The sequence below is a fragment of the Diadema setosum genome, chromosome 20 (assembly GCF_964275005.1).
Source record: "Diadema setosum chromosome 20, eeDiaSeto1, whole genome shotgun sequence".
Lineage (NCBI taxonomy): Eukaryota > Metazoa > Echinodermata > Echinoidea > Diadematoida > Diadematidae > Diadema > Diadema setosum.
In genome coordinates this window covers 7,451,713-7,469,041 of record NC_092704.1, presented here as the reverse complement: position 1 = coordinate 7,469,041, position 17,329 = coordinate 7,451,713, and the positions used below count along the sequence as shown (strand labels likewise).

Below are 17,329 nucleotides of genomic sequence, written 5' to 3'. Positions count from 1 at the left end.
TTAAGTTTTCACATATCTCGAACAACAGTCAATAAAAAGACATACCTGTCAAAGAAGAATATAGTATATCTACATAGTTTCCTGTTTATTTACAGGTTCACGTAACATAATAATGGTGTTTCAACATCGCTTTTCCCTCTACTCTCTTAACTTTCAACATGTCTGTTTCAACATGTACTCTTACAAAAAGGCATACATAATCACGAAAGCAGAACCCAACATAAGTCTTCTGTGTATAACTTACAGGTTCACGTAGCTGGCCATCATTCTTTTAAGCTATCAAGCTTTAACAAAACTATGCACACGCCTTTTAAAGTAACTGATGTACAGTACTATTCAACATACCTACTAAATTTTTGAATATCAAATTTTCTGTTTTACTCTATGTGTTGAAATAAACAAGTAATGAAACTTTAGTATTCAATACAATATTTACCCGATCTAGTATTATGGGTTCATCTTTGCTTTTTACCCCATTTTTTTTTTATTGCTCCGCCAAGAAGTGTCGCCGGAGGCATTAATTCTCTTTTAAGTTCAACATTTGTTTTTGCATGAAAAGTTATGGCGGTGTTGACACGGTATTATCACGTATCTTGTGGTGCAAAAAAAAAGGAGGAGCCGTTCTTTACACGGTGGACGGCGTTTTGAACACGGTCCATTTCAAACCGCCAAGACCGCCACGAAAAATTAAACATGTTTAATTTTTCTGGCGGTTCTCCGCGGTTGTCGGGTTTTATGGCGGATAAGTGACGGATGACCAGGGTTTGTGTATATATTGTCTCCATATACCATCCATTATCAAATGTCTACCAAAATGTACTTACAAAGGAGAGAGTTTTGTCACATACTCTGTAGCCAAAAGATGCCTTCATTTGTTTTATGAATCTTAGGTTCACGACCACCGAGTGGCATCCACTTAACAATACTATTAGCTGCATGCATGTAATACGAGGCTGGACAAGTTCTCAGATTGCTAAAGAAAACCTTAGTTTTGAAGTTGGGCACAAAACTTGAATGTATTCCGAAACTGACCTATCGGGTCTCTATGTGAAACTGAAAGACACTTCAGTTCGTTCAAAGTAGTATATCATTCAAGTGATCCTTAGATATATCAAATTATTTAACCCTAACTAGGCAGGGGGGGGGGCCTCCGAGGCCCCCCCCCCCTCGACGTCCCGCGCGATGTATCGCTAACGTGAAAAGCTATTGCTGCGACGTTTCATGACTTTTTTCTGTCGAGTCTCCCGCATCTTTTGACACCAAATTTGCGATGCCCGGGCGCGCGGTTCCGAAGTTCTGCATAAATATGTACATGCATGTCAGACCAAAAATTGCTCAAAAACGTGAATTCGTGTACAATTTCAATGGAAACTGTGCTTACAGTCAAATTTCATAAAACCATGATTATTTTGGGGTTTATTGATTAAAATCAACTAATAACATATTTTCTCGTTCAGAACAATATCGCGGACAAGTTTCATCGAAAAAACAATGAAAAACATAAAGTCGAAAAAACAAAGAAATTAATAAGAAATTCAAAAAACAATAAAATACTTAAGAAATTTTTTTTTTTGGATGGCTCAATTTTTTTCTCTTATATTTGCTTAGGACACTAAAAAGAATATTACAAAAAAATGTGCCCATTTCGGGCTTTATTTAGTGATTTATACCAAATTGTCTGATTTCATGCATCATTATGCATGAATTAGCATAATTTAGCATAACTGACAATTTTTCAAAAATCTAACTTCATACTACTTTAGATTACATCATAGGCAATGTGTGTGCCAATTTTCGTCGCGATCGCGTAGTCGACGGCCGAGATCTGGAGGGGGGGGGGTGGCCTGGGAGGCCCCCCCCCCCCCCCGGCTCTATGATCTACCTAAATAGCCCGGCCTAGTTAGGGTTAATATCTCGCTCCGTGAATTTTTCCTTTGCTATAATATTCTACAATCACGTCGTCATCAGAAATATCCCGGCCACAGATGTTGAGCAAACTAACAAGCTTTGTCCATTCGCATTCATGAAAAGGGGGTGAATTATACTTGGAGACTGCTACAGCAAAATTCCAGAACATCCAACCGCTAAATGTTTTGATTTGTTTTTTACATACCCGCTTTTCACGTTATCAATTAATTCCATACACACTGTTTACACCTGAATGAGCGAAGACGAGGACATAACAATGAATTAATGCATGCAAACCAGATTTCAAGTACATTTGTACCATACTCAAGGGCATTAGGTGAAATTGAATAGCTCTCTGCACTACCTATCAGGTCATCAAGGACAATCAAAGAGATCGAGAATATCACTCTTACCCTGTACTCTCCCTCCACGTCTTCTGTGACAATAAACATAACAATGATGCTCTGGTCTCGAATCTTTTGGGCCAGATGTCCAAGGGATGGGTAGTCCTGGAAAGAGAGAGAGAGATAGAATATATCTTTATATATATATATATATATATATATATATATATATATATAGATTAATAGATAGTATAGATAAACAGATAGATAGATAGATGGGTAGATGGATAGATAGATTGATAGATAGATAGATAAACATGATGGATAGATAGATAGATAGATGGGTAGATAGATAGATTCAGAGATAGACAGATAGATAGATAGATAGATAGATAGATAGATAGATATATGGTTTGTTAGATTGTTAGTATGTGAGGAAGAATACTTTTTTGTAGAAGGCAGAAAATGAGATGGAGTGAACGAATGTGCGTGTGTGAGCATAAGAGAGAGAGAGAGAAAACGAGGAAAGTCCATGACAGCATTAGTGTTGTGTGTGTATATATGAAGAGTTTGTTTGCAAAAACCGATAAGTCCATTTTTGAAGATTTTGAAGTACGGTCTCTGTCATAAAGTACAAAATAATACCTTTTAAATGATATATTGGTCACTACATATAAAGGTATATTTTTGAAGTTATGGTCAAAAGAAGTAAAAATTTTCTTATTATTCCCTTTATTTTTCTTGACCTTTAATCGCAAATATCTCCATTTGACAAATATGGACTTATCGGTTTTTGCAAACAAACTCTTCATATGTGTGTGAAACAGAGAGTATTAATGGGAGAGGTCTAATATGTTTCTATATTCATGCACTATACTTATAAGCATATACATGATGCAATACATTTGTACGTACAATTATATATTCTAACTGTTAGCTGCAATCACGGGATGTCTTACCATTTGCTGATCAAACTCGTAGTAACCAGTCTCCGTGTTGAGATGGCATAATCCATCATTGGGTGTTACGATCCCACCAAGCTACATGAAATACAAACAAATACATGGGAAGAGGGTTTTTTTTTTTTTTTTAAACGTTTGAAATACAGCATTCATATGTTCACTTGAAGTAAATTCTCATTCATCCGGGTAACGTTCAGTAAAGGTACAACTTAAAAATAATAATACATCATTGCATTTGGACTTTATGTTTTCAATCGAGACGAGTTAATGAATCATCCGGTATCAGACATGAAACCGTCCTCGGAATTTAAAACTGTAAGTCCAGATGTAATGATTTAATTTGTGTATCTTTAATGAACATAATAATGATAACTATGTGTGATGACGAGATACAGTACAAACTTCTCCCATATAATAACACACTTGCACGCCACAGGCTTTTAATGTTATAAAGGGAAATCATTCGATCGCAGTTTGTGCTTTAAAAGAACCTCACATTTTCAGTATGACAATTACGAAAGTGAGACACACCACGCATGTCGATATTTACACAATATCGAAATTAGGAGATACCAACGAGTCAATCAGGAAGAAGTATATGTCTGTAACAAGGATCTCAATGCGCGAAAAAAAAAATACATTATAGATAATTCCTCACGTCTATGTTTTGTTGGCAAAGATATAAAGATATACAGTCTGTATCTAATTTTGCAGTGAGCATCCTAAAGGGGGACATCTCACTGAGCGGCGAATTTTTGCGAGCGTATAGCGAATTCTAGGGATTTGATAGGTTACGTGAGGGTTCGTTAACAGTTGTAATCAAATTCGTAATTCGCAAACACTTTTCATTGTCGTAAACAGTTTCTCTTGTCGCAAAGAAATTTTGAACATGTTCAAAATTTCTTTGAGACAATCAAAACTACATGCGAATTTGATCGCAACAATTAACAAATAATGATTGCAACTGTTTACAAATCCTAACGAAACCCAAAATTCGCTAATATAGTTTGCTACGTTCGCAAACATTCGCCGCTCAGTGAGATACCCCCTATATTAAAGAATCTGGGGGAATTGGCTACAGCTCGGCCATACCCGCCCGTCTCCAGCGGTGTGGTACAGGGCGTCCGAGGCGTAGAGTACGATGTGGCGCGAGCTGTCCCGCCAGCCGACAGCCTCCTTGCACACGGCTGCCTGCATTAGGGCGTCGAAGCCTCCTTCCGGGCCGTCTTTACTCGTCGAGGAGGCGGTACCTGCCAGGGTGGTCTGGCGGGAAAAAAAAGAAGAGAAGTTTAAAAAATTAATGGCATCGTTCTCTGCTCGATTCTACCAAATACCTGAGATAGTCCCCATTCCAACCCATCCTTCAGTAATGAAAAGAGCGCTATCGCAAGCTACAACAATAACATTATTTTCAGTTCACCATTTTCAATTCAGTGATAATAGTAATGATGATGATGATGATGATGATAACAATGATAATAGTAACGATGATAATAATATTGATAATAATGCTACTAATACTACTGGTAACAATAATCATCATCAACATTATTATTATTAATATAATAATAACAATAATAATAATAATAATAATAAAAAGATATTATTATTAATATTATCATTGTTATTATTATTATTATTATTATTATCATTATTATCATTATTATCATTATTATTATCATTATTATTATTATTATTATTATTATTATTATTATTATTATTATTATTATTATTATTATTATTATTATTATCGTTATTATTATCATCATTACCATTATCATTATTATTACATTACAAAATGAAAAATGTTAACCCCGTATAGCGCCTGTCACTTGTTAAACGTTTTAGGGCCCTACATGAAGCTTTGAATAACACCCATAAACGCTTTTTCTGTCTTATGGAGAGAAACACAGTGGTGTTGCCAGTGGGTATATATATCATCATGGTTGGCTTCATAACAAGAAAGAGACTAATATCTTCTCGGAAATGACCTTGGCATTCGTCTTTTCTTGCTTTCAACAACAATCACCTTGGTAGCGATCCCATGAATGTAATAACATGCGCAGGCTGATAGGTTACGGTACGAGTAAGGAAGTACTTTCCCCTTGTTTTAATCTAGCGGTGATCAGTGCTGACACCGTTTACTATTAGAGGCCCACGGCGATCTATAAACTAATAGTAATAGGTGAACACAATAGAGAGATTTTCTTATCTATTTAACATAATAAGACAAATCAGAAAAGAAAAATATTTCACATTGATATTTTTCTTTTGTGGATTAGGCACAAATTTTGATCAAAACTTACAATTTGGCAGCTCTTTTTGAATCAAATAATGTGACGTATAACATTACCTTGAAGAGATCTGTGTTGTTGGTGAGCGGGAGGCCGTTTTTAAAGATGTAAGGCTCTTCACAGTCGATGCACTCTGGGCCAATCTTGACTTCCCTGTGTGGAGGGAAAAACCCGAATTATGTCATGTATGTAGAATGATTATATTGTGTGTGCATGCGCGTATAACGATGCTTCTTACAGTTTCATGCATACATACACAACACACGCAAACAGGGTGACACATATGATTTATATGTATTTTGTTGTAGTTTGTACGTATAGAGAAAACTACTAAATGGTGTGTGAATGAGTGCATGTGTACACCTGCGTTCATACGATTTACTGTATCTAAATATGTATGCTCACCCTAACAACAACAATCAAAATATCAATACCTAATTGTATATTATAAGAACATATAAGTACATCCAGGATGACCCCCTCCCCCACCCAACGCGCTGATGGCGTTTTTGTTGATATCATAGAAAAACAATGATACATTTAGTTATGCCTTGAACAGTCTTAGGGTCACCAGCGATCTTTACAGGCATGAAAACTGTGATATTACGGAGCAGCCAATGTCTGTAATGCGAATGTCAAAGCGATGGTACTCATCACATCCCATCAATAATTATGATATGCTGTGCGTTTGTACATTATCACGTAGCCTTCTTTGCAGTGACACGCGTTAAGTCGTCAGCATGTAAAACCAAGAGAAAAGTGTAACGAAACTATAAGCAGGTAAACAGTTGATTTGTTGATTGGACAGTTGATTAGAAATATACATAGACGGATGGACAAATACAGAGATAGCTAGATACTTGTAGAAAAGGTTGGTGGGGGGTGGGGAAGCTGTTACGAAAAGGAAAACGTGAAATATATACAAGGACAGAACATAGGCTTTCAGACTTCACGTTGTCGCCCTAGAGCAAGCAACTTTAGAAACTGAGTGGACTCACCCATTCTGTAGAAACGACGAAAATGGGATCGCAACTTTGTCTACAAAAGATCCGAAGCCCAGTTCCAAGTTTCTTGTTAAACCCTGGAGAGTATCGACTGTAATAGGAAGGCAACACAAAAGAGTGTGACAGAAGGTTAATGCCTCAACGGGGGCTTAAAGGGGTAGTTCAACTTGAAACTTGAGCATTACAATTTCACTGTTAAAGGAATGGTAAACAGTTTTGTTTGAGATGTTTCTAACATTGTGTGTGATATAATGAGGAGCTTCTTGTGAAATATGAAAGAGCATAATCATAATTCTCAGAGGCAATCGAAGTTTATTTGACGAAAATTGATTTTGAAATGGCCGAGATATCAAGAAACAAAGAGGAGGGTGGGATCCATCTTTTACGAGGCCCACTTCGCTTTACTTTGTTTTTGGATATCTCAGCCATTTCAAAACCGATTTTCGTCGATTTTCGTATACTTTGAATTGCTCTCAGAATCGTCTACGCTTGAATATTCAATTCAGTGGTTTCTAATTATCTCGCAAAAAGTCATCATCTGAATCCCCAACCTCAACCAGTATTGTGCAATCGCTTTAACGTAGTCGACTGGTACATCATTTTTATCTTCACAATTCACACAATCAGAATATCTGCCATAAGAACATGACCTTTGACGCATCTAGCTCATTGATTTTGTAGAATAGACAAAATTCATCTTCAATCTTAAACGCATAAGCATTGCAGTGAAAATATATGCGTTAATGGGATATTACGTAGATCCTTGTGATGTGATGTCACTCTTTCGTGAGAATAAATTGAGTAATTATTCTAAAAAGCGGTTTCAAGTAAATGTTTGATGGTTCCATTTTGTGATTTTGCTCCATCTGGGAATAAACTTGCATTTGTATCGTACAACTACGTCCAACGGTTGTTTTGACGTAAGGAATCGGGCTGAACCTTTAGAAGTGGGAAGACATTAGCTTGTCATCGTGGACATGCCTTCCTTTTATAAACATTTTCTTTGGCATCGCGGCAACTTCAACGGGAAAAGTTCCCACCACTTGGGATTTTCTAGAGACATTGGGGTATCGGCACGACGTCTGGTTTGACATACCTACAGGATGACTTATGAGATGACTCAATGTTTGTTCTCTAGTGCTCGCTAAACGTTGCTATTGTTCTAATGTTTCACCTCATTTTCATCCCTCCCCCGTGTTGTTGTTGTTGCTGCTGTCGTTTTACCTTTGGGAAACTCTCCCCTTCCCTTTCCTGTCTGATATCAGCTTTCATGTGTATCATACCAGGGAGGTGGAAGAGAGGCAGATCATACACTGCTTCGAAGTTAGTCTAGCGGGCGACGTATTTTTAGCCTAAATCAGTGATTGGCAGTCAATAGAGGGCGCGACGATGTGGAAGTCAAGTTGACTAAAAATACGTCTAGTAAGAAACCTCCGAATAGAGGCGTGGAACCGGGTGTGGCAAGACAGTTGTCAGTCGCCAACTCTCGAAGTTTTATTGGCTGAGCATCGGATGTCAATCAAAACACGTCGCAGAGCCCGAAGAAATGCTAGTCTACTCTCCTAGGTATACTACAGATAATCTTTCAATAAAAATACAGTTTGCCTGTCTCTTTCAGCTTACTACAGTATTTTTTCACTCTTCTCCATTCTTTTTGAGGTGTATTACATCTTACCTTACTTCAAATAGAAAAGAATGATGACAATCAGTGCAACTGACTTCAGTTGTAAATCTATGAGGGTTTTGCACCTGGAAACTACGCCCGAATGCAAACGTTCAATTATTGGAGTAAAAACTATTTGATATTTACTTTAATTGTACGTTTCGGAAATGTATTTGATATCATTACTCCCCTTTATTATTCTTAACCATGAGTTACTATATATTTTGTGTTAAACTTTGCATGATATTTGCTTAACATCAATAAAGCTGCCGTCAAGACATCAATCTCTATATCGGAGCACCGTAGACTTTAAACAGGCATTTTCTGTCATGTTCCGCGTGATCACACTGTCACGGAAGAACCCGTCCGCAGTAACATGGGCGTCCAAGGGGAAAACAAAGAGGAGCTGCGACACAAAAAGATTCCTGCAAAGCCAAAGGCACCGGTGAAATATGGTGCATTCTTTGCAATCATGAAATTACGAGATGCCATCTATGTGATCCTGGCAACAAGTAATGATAAACCGATTCAGTCTGATTCACATTTCTTTACAAATGCAAATGAGGACATCTTTCTCACCATTCCGAATGCATGCCAATGCAGAAAATTAAGCTAACCAATGAGGCTTATGCATACACACACACGCAAAGGAAGAGAAAAAAAGCACGACCTACTTACGAAACTGAAGCATAACACGCACAATATGTGACCATGGCCAAAGCGCCGGAAAAGACAAGTGATGATCATTTTTTATCCAATTTCACGGTTGTCAAATCAAACATCCACGAATAATTTTTGTACATGCTTATATAGCTGGTAGCTCATGGTAATTCCTATATCTTATTTTCCTGGTTTTCATATCTCAGAAAGTGCTTCGAGGGACGTTATACATTGGTTGAAAAGTTAAAGTTATATTTCCAGGGCCCTGTTTTATGAAGAGTTAAAATTGATTTTAAAGTTGATTTCAACTGCAAGTCTATGGCAGCCTGTGTGGCAAGGAAATTTAAAATCGATTTTATCTTTTGATAAAACGGGGCCCAGGTGTACAGCAGGTCAACGTGGCATCACAAAGTATAGACATTAGGTAAATGTTTGGAAATGCGCGAGCGCCAGCAGTATTTTTTTTTTATATTTTTGTTGAAAGTGTGAAATATGACTAGGAAGTATAGGTGTAAATGGGTAAAACATACTCTTTAAATATGGATGCACCTCAAGTGAGCATGAGGATATCTGAATTGAAATTTTCAAAATTGTTGCTCTGAATGCAGTGACGAACGATTTCAGATAGAAGCTTCGCTTGCATGTGGAGATTCACCATTCTCACTCCATAGATGTCAAACACGATACCGCTTTTACGCTTCGCGAAAGACCCTGTTCTCTTTTATCAGCACACTGTAATACTTTTCTTATCAAGCTTTATCCATCATGATTTTCTGCATCTATTCAACCAAATATCTGTATAAATAACTTGCGTTAGTGGCTAGCGCACGAAAGCCAGAATTTTCATTGCTTTGATAGACGTTTGCCTGGAAAAAAAAGACACTTTTCACAATGTCCAATTCAGCTGACAAAGAAAGTGACTTTGTTCGAATGGCGAAACATGGAAATGTGATCCTCTATAAAGCTATAGATTCTGTCCAGCGACACATACATCGCCAGTCATGATGGAAGTGGCTCAATAGAGTAATAACTTATCGAATAATATCGAATAATAGGATATGAAGTGAAACCTTGCGTTCTATATGTGTGCAAATAGGCCGAAAACTAAACCATTATTTCAACGACTACTAGTAGGCCCTACTGTAAAACATGCTGTCATCCATGGTTTACAACTGCCTGTCTGATGCATTTGAGTTATGAGAGTTGGAAGGGGCTGATCTATGATTTGGGCCGTATTTCAAAGGGGATTATCAGCACATACACGAATGCTTTATTTTTGACGTTTTTAGTTTGTGTATGTTTGTCATTATACTTGTCCTTGTGTGTGTCAATGCGTGTGTGTGCACGTGTGTAGGCATGAATACGTGTGCGTGTTTTCATTCAATTTTTACTGCATAATATTTAACCTTTCTATTATTGCTGTCACATCAACGTATTTTGTAACTAAAAGAAGAATATTTCGTTTTCGGAATAACGAACCTGATTTCATTATCAGATTAACGATCCTTGGAATGATGAATCCCAGAAAGGACATGGAGGAACATATCAATCATTCCTGAAATCTTGTCAGAAAATACGAGTATAATCATTTCTTCTGAAAGGTCGAATCAAGTGAATGCTATTTCAACAACCACGCCTAACCTCTAAATCAGATGTTCCAGGCGAAAATGGCACAAGACTATTAGTCCATGGGCCAAGAGGCGAAAAATTGGTTATTGGTACCATCTCAGGTGGCAATACCTTTTTGGTGTCATTTTGTTTGTTGGGCATAGATATGCTTATCAAGCTATGATAGCATTTCCAAATGAGTAGCTTAGTCCTAATAAATGAATTTTTAACCAATTTGGTCTCGTTTTTATATCCCTATACTTCTGAATCGAGGCTAACCGCTATAGAAACAAGAGCACGGTCTTCTGTATGTCCATGGAGCTCATGGTATGTCCACAGGTGTTCTGTTGTAAACGCGGTGCGCTTAGTATTTATTCAAGGCGGCAAAGGGAATATCCAAAGGGTGATGCTGTCCAGAGCTAAACGCGGTGCGTTTAGTCTTTATTCAAGACGGCGAAGGGAATATCCAAAGCCTATGATACAGTGTATATCCCTTTATCTAAAAAACAAACAAAAAAGCAATTCCTCGTGGATTTTGCCGTATTTTTGATTATTCATCATTTTCCGGTGAAAACGCTGAGGTGAAAACACTAATGCCACGTCAATGTAGCTTTATTTCCATCAAACAATGAACCGGTACACTACAATACGTAATAATAAATACTATTGTAAATGAGCAGAGTGATTTTTGTTTAAAACTGATGTATTTGTTGAGAGGGTAGTATAAAAACAGTATAGATAATTCCTTTTATTAGTAACTTTAGATATGATGACGGTACATTGTTTTGTTTTGTTGTTGTTGTTGTTTTTTTTTTTGCAGTGTTTACCAGAACTGATATTGTTGTTAATCAGACAAACACACACACACACACACACACACACAGACACGGAAACAATTGTCACACAATTAGTCCATGGGCCAAGACCCGAAAAATGGGTTACTGGTACCACCTGAGGTGGCAAGTTCTAGTTGTGCATTTTGAAATGGCATATATCTAAGGGATATTATTTTGCTATAAAAGTATAATAGCATTTCCAGAGTAGCAGCTTAGTCATAGATTTCAGCCATCAACCCGACCAATGCCAAATATTTTTAACGCTCTTTGACCAAAGACAGGTAGAGTGTGACCTTTGAAAATTTCCACTAGGAATTGTTTTTTTTTTTTTTTGTTTGCTTTTTAGATAAAGGGATATACACTGTATCATTAGCTTTGGATATTCCCTTCGCCGTCTTGAATAAAGACTAAGCGCTGTGGACATCATAACCCTTGGATATTCCCTTCGCTGCCTTGAATAAAGACTAAGCGCACCGCGTTTACAACAGAACACCTGTGGACATACAGAAGACAGTGCTCTTTTTTCTATAGCGGTTAGTTTCGATTCAGAAGTAAAGGGATATAACAGCGAAACCAAACGGGTTAAAAATTCATTTATTAGGACTAAGCTACTCATTTGGAAATGCTATCATAGCTTGATAAGCATATCTATGCCCGACAAACAAAATGACACCAAAAAGGTTTTGCCACCTCAGATGGTACCAATATCTGGCCTGGCCCATGGACTATATTTAGCAGAGCCATGTACACGACCACGTCGTGTAACTTCTAGCGATTTGGACATGGACACAACTCTTGCGTGTTGTGCCTCAGTTGCGTAATACGTCTTGTGTGTGTGTGTGTGTGTGTGTGTGTGTGTGTGTGTGTGTGTGTGTGTGTGTATGTGTGTGTTGTGTGTGTTGGTGTGTGTGTGTGCGTGCGTGTTTGTACGTGTATTTTACCACAGTTGTTCGCTTGTTGATGATACTCAATTTAGCCATATTAGTTCATGGGCCAAGACCCGAAAAATGGGTTTTTGGTACACCACCTGAGGTGGCAAGACCTTTTTGGTGTCATTTTGTTTGTCGGACATAGATGTGCTTATCAAGCTATGATAGCATTTCCAAATGAGTAGCTTAGTCATAATAAATGAATTTTAAACCAATTTGGTCTCGTTGTTATATCCCTATACTTCTGAATCGAGACCAACCGCTATACAAAGAAGAGCACTGCCTTCTGTATGTCCACAGGTGTTCTGTTGTAAACGCGGTGCGCTTAGTCTTTATTCAAGGCAGCGAAGGGAATATCCAAATGGTTATGATGTCCACAGCTGTCACGCGGTGCGCTTAGTCTTTATCTAGACCAATGTACCGTTATCATATGTAAACTTCCTAATAAAAGGGATTATCTATATTGTTTTTATACCACCCTCTCAACAAATACATCAGTTTTAAACAAAAATCACTCTGTTCATTTACAACATTATTTATCATAATGTATCGTAGTGTACCGGTACATTGTTTTGCATTATCTTTCATTGTTGGATGGAAATAAAGCGACATTGGCGTGGTATTAGCGTTTTCACTGTAGCGTTTTCACCGGAAAATGATAAATAATTGGAAAATACGATAAAATTCACGAGGAATTGCTCTGTTGTTGTTGTTTTTAGATAAAGGGATATGCGTTGTATTATAAGCTTTGGATATTCCCTTCGCCGTCTTGAATATTAGACTAAGCGCTGTGGACATCATAACCCTTGGATATTCCCTTCGCTGCCTTGGATAAAGACTAAGCGCACCGCGTTTACAACAGAACACCTGTGAACATACAGAAGACAGTGCTCTTCTTTGTATAGCGGTTGGTCTCGATTCAGAAGTATAGGGATATAACAACGAGACCAAATTGGTTTAAAATTCATTTATTATGACTAAGCTACTCATTTGGAAATGCTATCATAGCTTGATAAACAAAATGACACCAAAAAGGTATTGCCACCTCAGGTGGTACCATTATCTGGCCTGGCCCATGGACTATATTGTACATGCAAACAGAATGGTCACAAAGATGTCCTCATATGCATTTGTAATGAAATGTGAATCAGATTGAATCGGTTTATCATTACTTGTTGCCAGGACCACATAGATGGCATCTCGTAATTTCATGATTGCAAAGAATGCACCATATTTCCCCTGGGCTTTTGGCTTTGCAGGAATCTTTTTGTGTCACAGCTCCTCTTTGTTTTCCCCTTGGACGCCCATGTTACCGCGGACGAGTTCTTCCGTGACAGTGTGATCACAAGTGAACACCACAGAAAATGCCTGTTTAAAGACTACGGTGCTCCGATATAGAGATTGACGTCTTGACGGTAGCTTTATTCATGCTAAACACGTATCATACAAAGTTTGATACAAAATATATGGTAACTCAAGGTTAAAAATACAAAGGGGAGTGTCGATATCAAACATTTCCGAAACGTACAATTGAAGTAAATATCAAGTAGACTTTACTCCAATAATTGAAGGTTTACACTCGGCAGTAATTTGGGCGTAGTTTCCACGTGCAAAACCCTCATAGATTTACAACTGAAGTCAGTTGCACTGATTGCCATCATTCTTTTCTATTTGAAGTAAGGTAAGATGTAATACACCTCAAAAAGAATGGAGAAGAGTGAAAAAATACTGTAGTAAGCTGAAAGAGACAGGCAAACTGTATTTTTATTGAAAGATTATCTGTAGTATACCTAGGAGAGTAGACTAGCATTTCTTCGGGCTCTGCGACGTGTTTTGATTGACATCCGATGCTCAGTCAATAAAACTTCGAGAGTTGACGACTGACAACTGTCTTGCCACACCCGGTTCCACGCCTCTATTCGGAGGTTTCTTACTAGACGTATTTTTAGTCAACTTGACTTCCACATCGTCGCGCCCTCTATTGACTGCCAATCACTGATTTAGGCTAAAAATACGTCGCCCGCTAGACTACTTCGAAGTCTGAATTATGATTTTGTTTCACGTGGCCACGGGGGAAGCATGGATATGCTTATAGAAGCAAGCAGCTACCACCGGACCGATAGCTTTAAGTACCCTTCGAAGGAAGAACTAGGTAATGAGGATTACTTAAACTTTGTCTGCGAGCATGAGAGCTGCTACCAGGGACCTCCAGGGCCCCATTTCATGAAAGATGTAACTGTAGCAACTCTTGTTGGAATGACAACTTCCCACAGCAACGGCCAATCAGGAAGCTGGATTCTTGTCGTTACCGTGACAATTGCCATTCCAGCAAGAGTTGCGATCATACCAACTTTTCATGAAATGGGGCCAAGATTGAGGGACCAATTTCTTTTTTTTACTTTAATTTAATTATATTTTGATTTTCTAAAGAGCCACTACAGCGGGTCCAAGTTTGAACAGCGACTGAAATCCCATGCTTTAAACGCGAATCAAAACCTCCTCCCAAAAACCCTACAGGTGTAAGTCAAGGACGGACAGGTAGAAGGGGTTTAACACTGAGTGCTATACACTCACCTAGATCGTCGGCTAGACCCAAGAGGGTATCCAGATCTTCCTTCATGGACTGACTGAGGTCCATGACGTAGTAGAGATCCACTGGGTAGTCTTCGGCCTGGCGTACTTTCATATCTAGCCTAGCAGTCTCTCCTGTGAAGCAACAGAAGGAGAAGGTGAAATGAAGTGAACCCTTAAAGGGATGGTACAGTTTCGGTTGAGATGGGGCTTTTGTTAGGTTTCCAACTTTTTTATGATGATCTTTTTTTTTTTTTTAACTTAATGAGAAACTTCTTATGAAATTATTATGAAAGAGGGTTGCTTTGTCTCAATTGCATAATATTGTCACTGGTTTATGTAAACAAGATAAGATATCTATTGGCCAATATTGAACGGGAATTCTGACTGATTGGTGGATATGGTTATCATGGGTGATATTCGATATTCTGAAGGCTCGTTAATGTGAACAAAAATGTGGCATTATTCCGGAGTTTCGCTATTCAGGAAGGTTCGATAGTCTGAAAATGAAATAAGGTTCGTTATTTCGACGGTTCTTCAATCCGAAAATGAAACTACGGTTTGCTTTTCCAAAGGTTACTAGTATAGTTGGTCAGAAAATGACAAAAAAGTTCGTAATTCAGAAGGTCCGTTTATCCAACAATGAATTAAGGTCGGTTAACCCGGAATTGAAAAAAAAAGAGCATACTAACGAACCTTCGGAATTCCAAACCTTCAATATAACGAACCTTCGGGAAAATGAACTGTAAACGTTATTGTACATAACGTTCTTCCTATATAAGTAAACCAGAGTGATATGTTTTCCTTCATGGAGAGTATGGTTGATACGAAGGGATTAAGAGTTGGAGGGGAAGGAGGGTACGGAAAGGTTGGGGAGGAGTGAGGGGGGGGGGGGGAGACACGTACCTTTTCTCAGCTTAAGGGACACCTCTTGGGGCTGAACTTGCACAGCCTGGCCTAGGGCAGCATCCCCAGCATTACTCAAGTTTTCATTCTGTACACAGGTCATAATAATATATAGAAATGAAACATGATTCAAGAGGATTCGCAGCATGCTCAGTTACAAGCAATAGCATCACATTTTAAACAGCGCCCTTTTGGAGCGCGCCAACATGTTGTTTCTCACCGACTGTTCCCCAATCTCGCCGTTTCAAAGGGATGAATGGTATGATCTTGATTGAGATGGGGGATTCAGATTTTTAACTTTTTTGGCGACATAATTAGAAACCGCCCGTGAAATATTGGAGCGCATACTACTCTGAGGGGTATTTAGAGCTTATTTGATGAAGATCGGTTCTGAAACAGCTAAGATATCCAAATACACAGTAAAACAAAATGGTCCTACTAAAGAGTGGCGCCCACCTTTCATGAGGAGGACCCCTTTGTTGCTGGATATGAAAGCGATTTCAAAACCAGTTTTATCAAATGGAGTTTGAATTCCTCCTAGAGTTAAATGCTCTTTAACATTTTATAAGTTTCTCATAATCTCACAAAAAGTTGGAAATCTGAAACCACCCTCAACAGAAATTATAAAACATCCTTTTTTTTAAGACAAGTCTCCGCGCATCAACAACTCCCTCCCCCTTGCTTGTATAATATACTTTCTAAATTTGTGCAGATCTAATCATAACTTATCCAGGTCCATGCAACTTTCTCTAATAAGAGATAATTATACTAAAATAGTAGGTGTCATTTTTACAGTCACAATGGCAGAGAGAGAGAGAGAGAGAGAGAAAGAAAGAGAGAGAGAGAGAGAGAGAGGGAGAGGGGGAGGAAGGGGGGAGAGGGAGGAATAATAACTGCTGTGGGAAAATGCTTAAACGATTTGTGGTTTCGTATGGCACAGCATAAGACTGCGCTAGACCCGTTTTTGAGCAGCTTAATGATAAACACATGTAGGAAAAGAAATCTCGCCTGCTGATGTGCAGGGGTGAACTCGGGGTAACGGGCTATCACTAATCTCGAACTATCGATAGTTACATACTGAGATCAGTGTGGGCTATGCCTCTTTTTATTCTTTAAAATCAAAAGGGCACCACCTACCTTTATGATGTCTATAACATGCGGCACAGGGTCCTGCAAGTCGGTGCAGTTTGATGCACGCAGATTGGCGGTCGTGTCACAACGCTCTCCGGTAAAACCCTGTGATAACAATTGAAAAAAAAAACGACAACAGATAATGGTATCATTCTATTTGAAACATTCACTGCAGCTAAAATGTATAACAGGGTGATTGCCTGCAATATTAGCTATCAACTGCTCATTTGCATGATGAATAAAACAAAAACAAAAAAACCGTGCACTCCATCATGTCTGATGCAAAAGTGAGGTAATACGGATAAATTTAGTTTCCGAATGAAGATGTTGCTCTTGAAAACAAACAAACAAACAAATAAACAAACAAACAAACAAACAAACAAACAAACAAACACCCCCCCAAAAAAAAAAATAACCAAACAACAACAACAACAACAGCAACAACCAAAAATCCGGTATACCGAATAGCTTGACATTTATAGGCCTAACTACTAGCTTTTCTTCGTTTATTCT

The 17,329-nt window shown here is 38.3% G+C and overlaps 1 protein-coding gene across 1 annotated transcript in view; it reads right to left on the bottom strand.

Moving 5' to 3' along the window:
- The window catches only part of LOC140243334 (integrin beta-3-like), a 31,964-nt gene extending 15,099 nt beyond the window's left edge, over positions 1-16,865 (bottom strand). Inside the window, exons 1-8 of the mRNA XM_072323009.1 lie at positions 16,823-16,865; positions 15,686-15,773; positions 14,783-14,914; positions 6,507-6,603; positions 5,568-5,661; positions 4,307-4,477; positions 3,212-3,292; positions 2,322-2,417 (exon numbers count right to left, since the gene is read on the bottom strand). Coding sequence (XP_072179110.1) covers positions 2,322-2,417; positions 3,212-3,292; positions 4,307-4,477; positions 5,568-5,661; positions 6,507-6,603; positions 14,783-14,894 — 651 coding nt within the window. The 5' untranslated portion in view covers positions 14,895-14,914; positions 15,686-15,773; positions 16,823-16,865. The remainder of the gene's footprint in view (positions 1-2,321; positions 2,418-3,211; positions 3,293-4,306; positions 4,478-5,567; positions 5,662-6,506; positions 6,604-14,782; positions 14,915-15,685; positions 15,774-16,822) is intronic.
- Between the last annotated feature and the right edge of the window lie 464 nt (positions 16,866-17,329).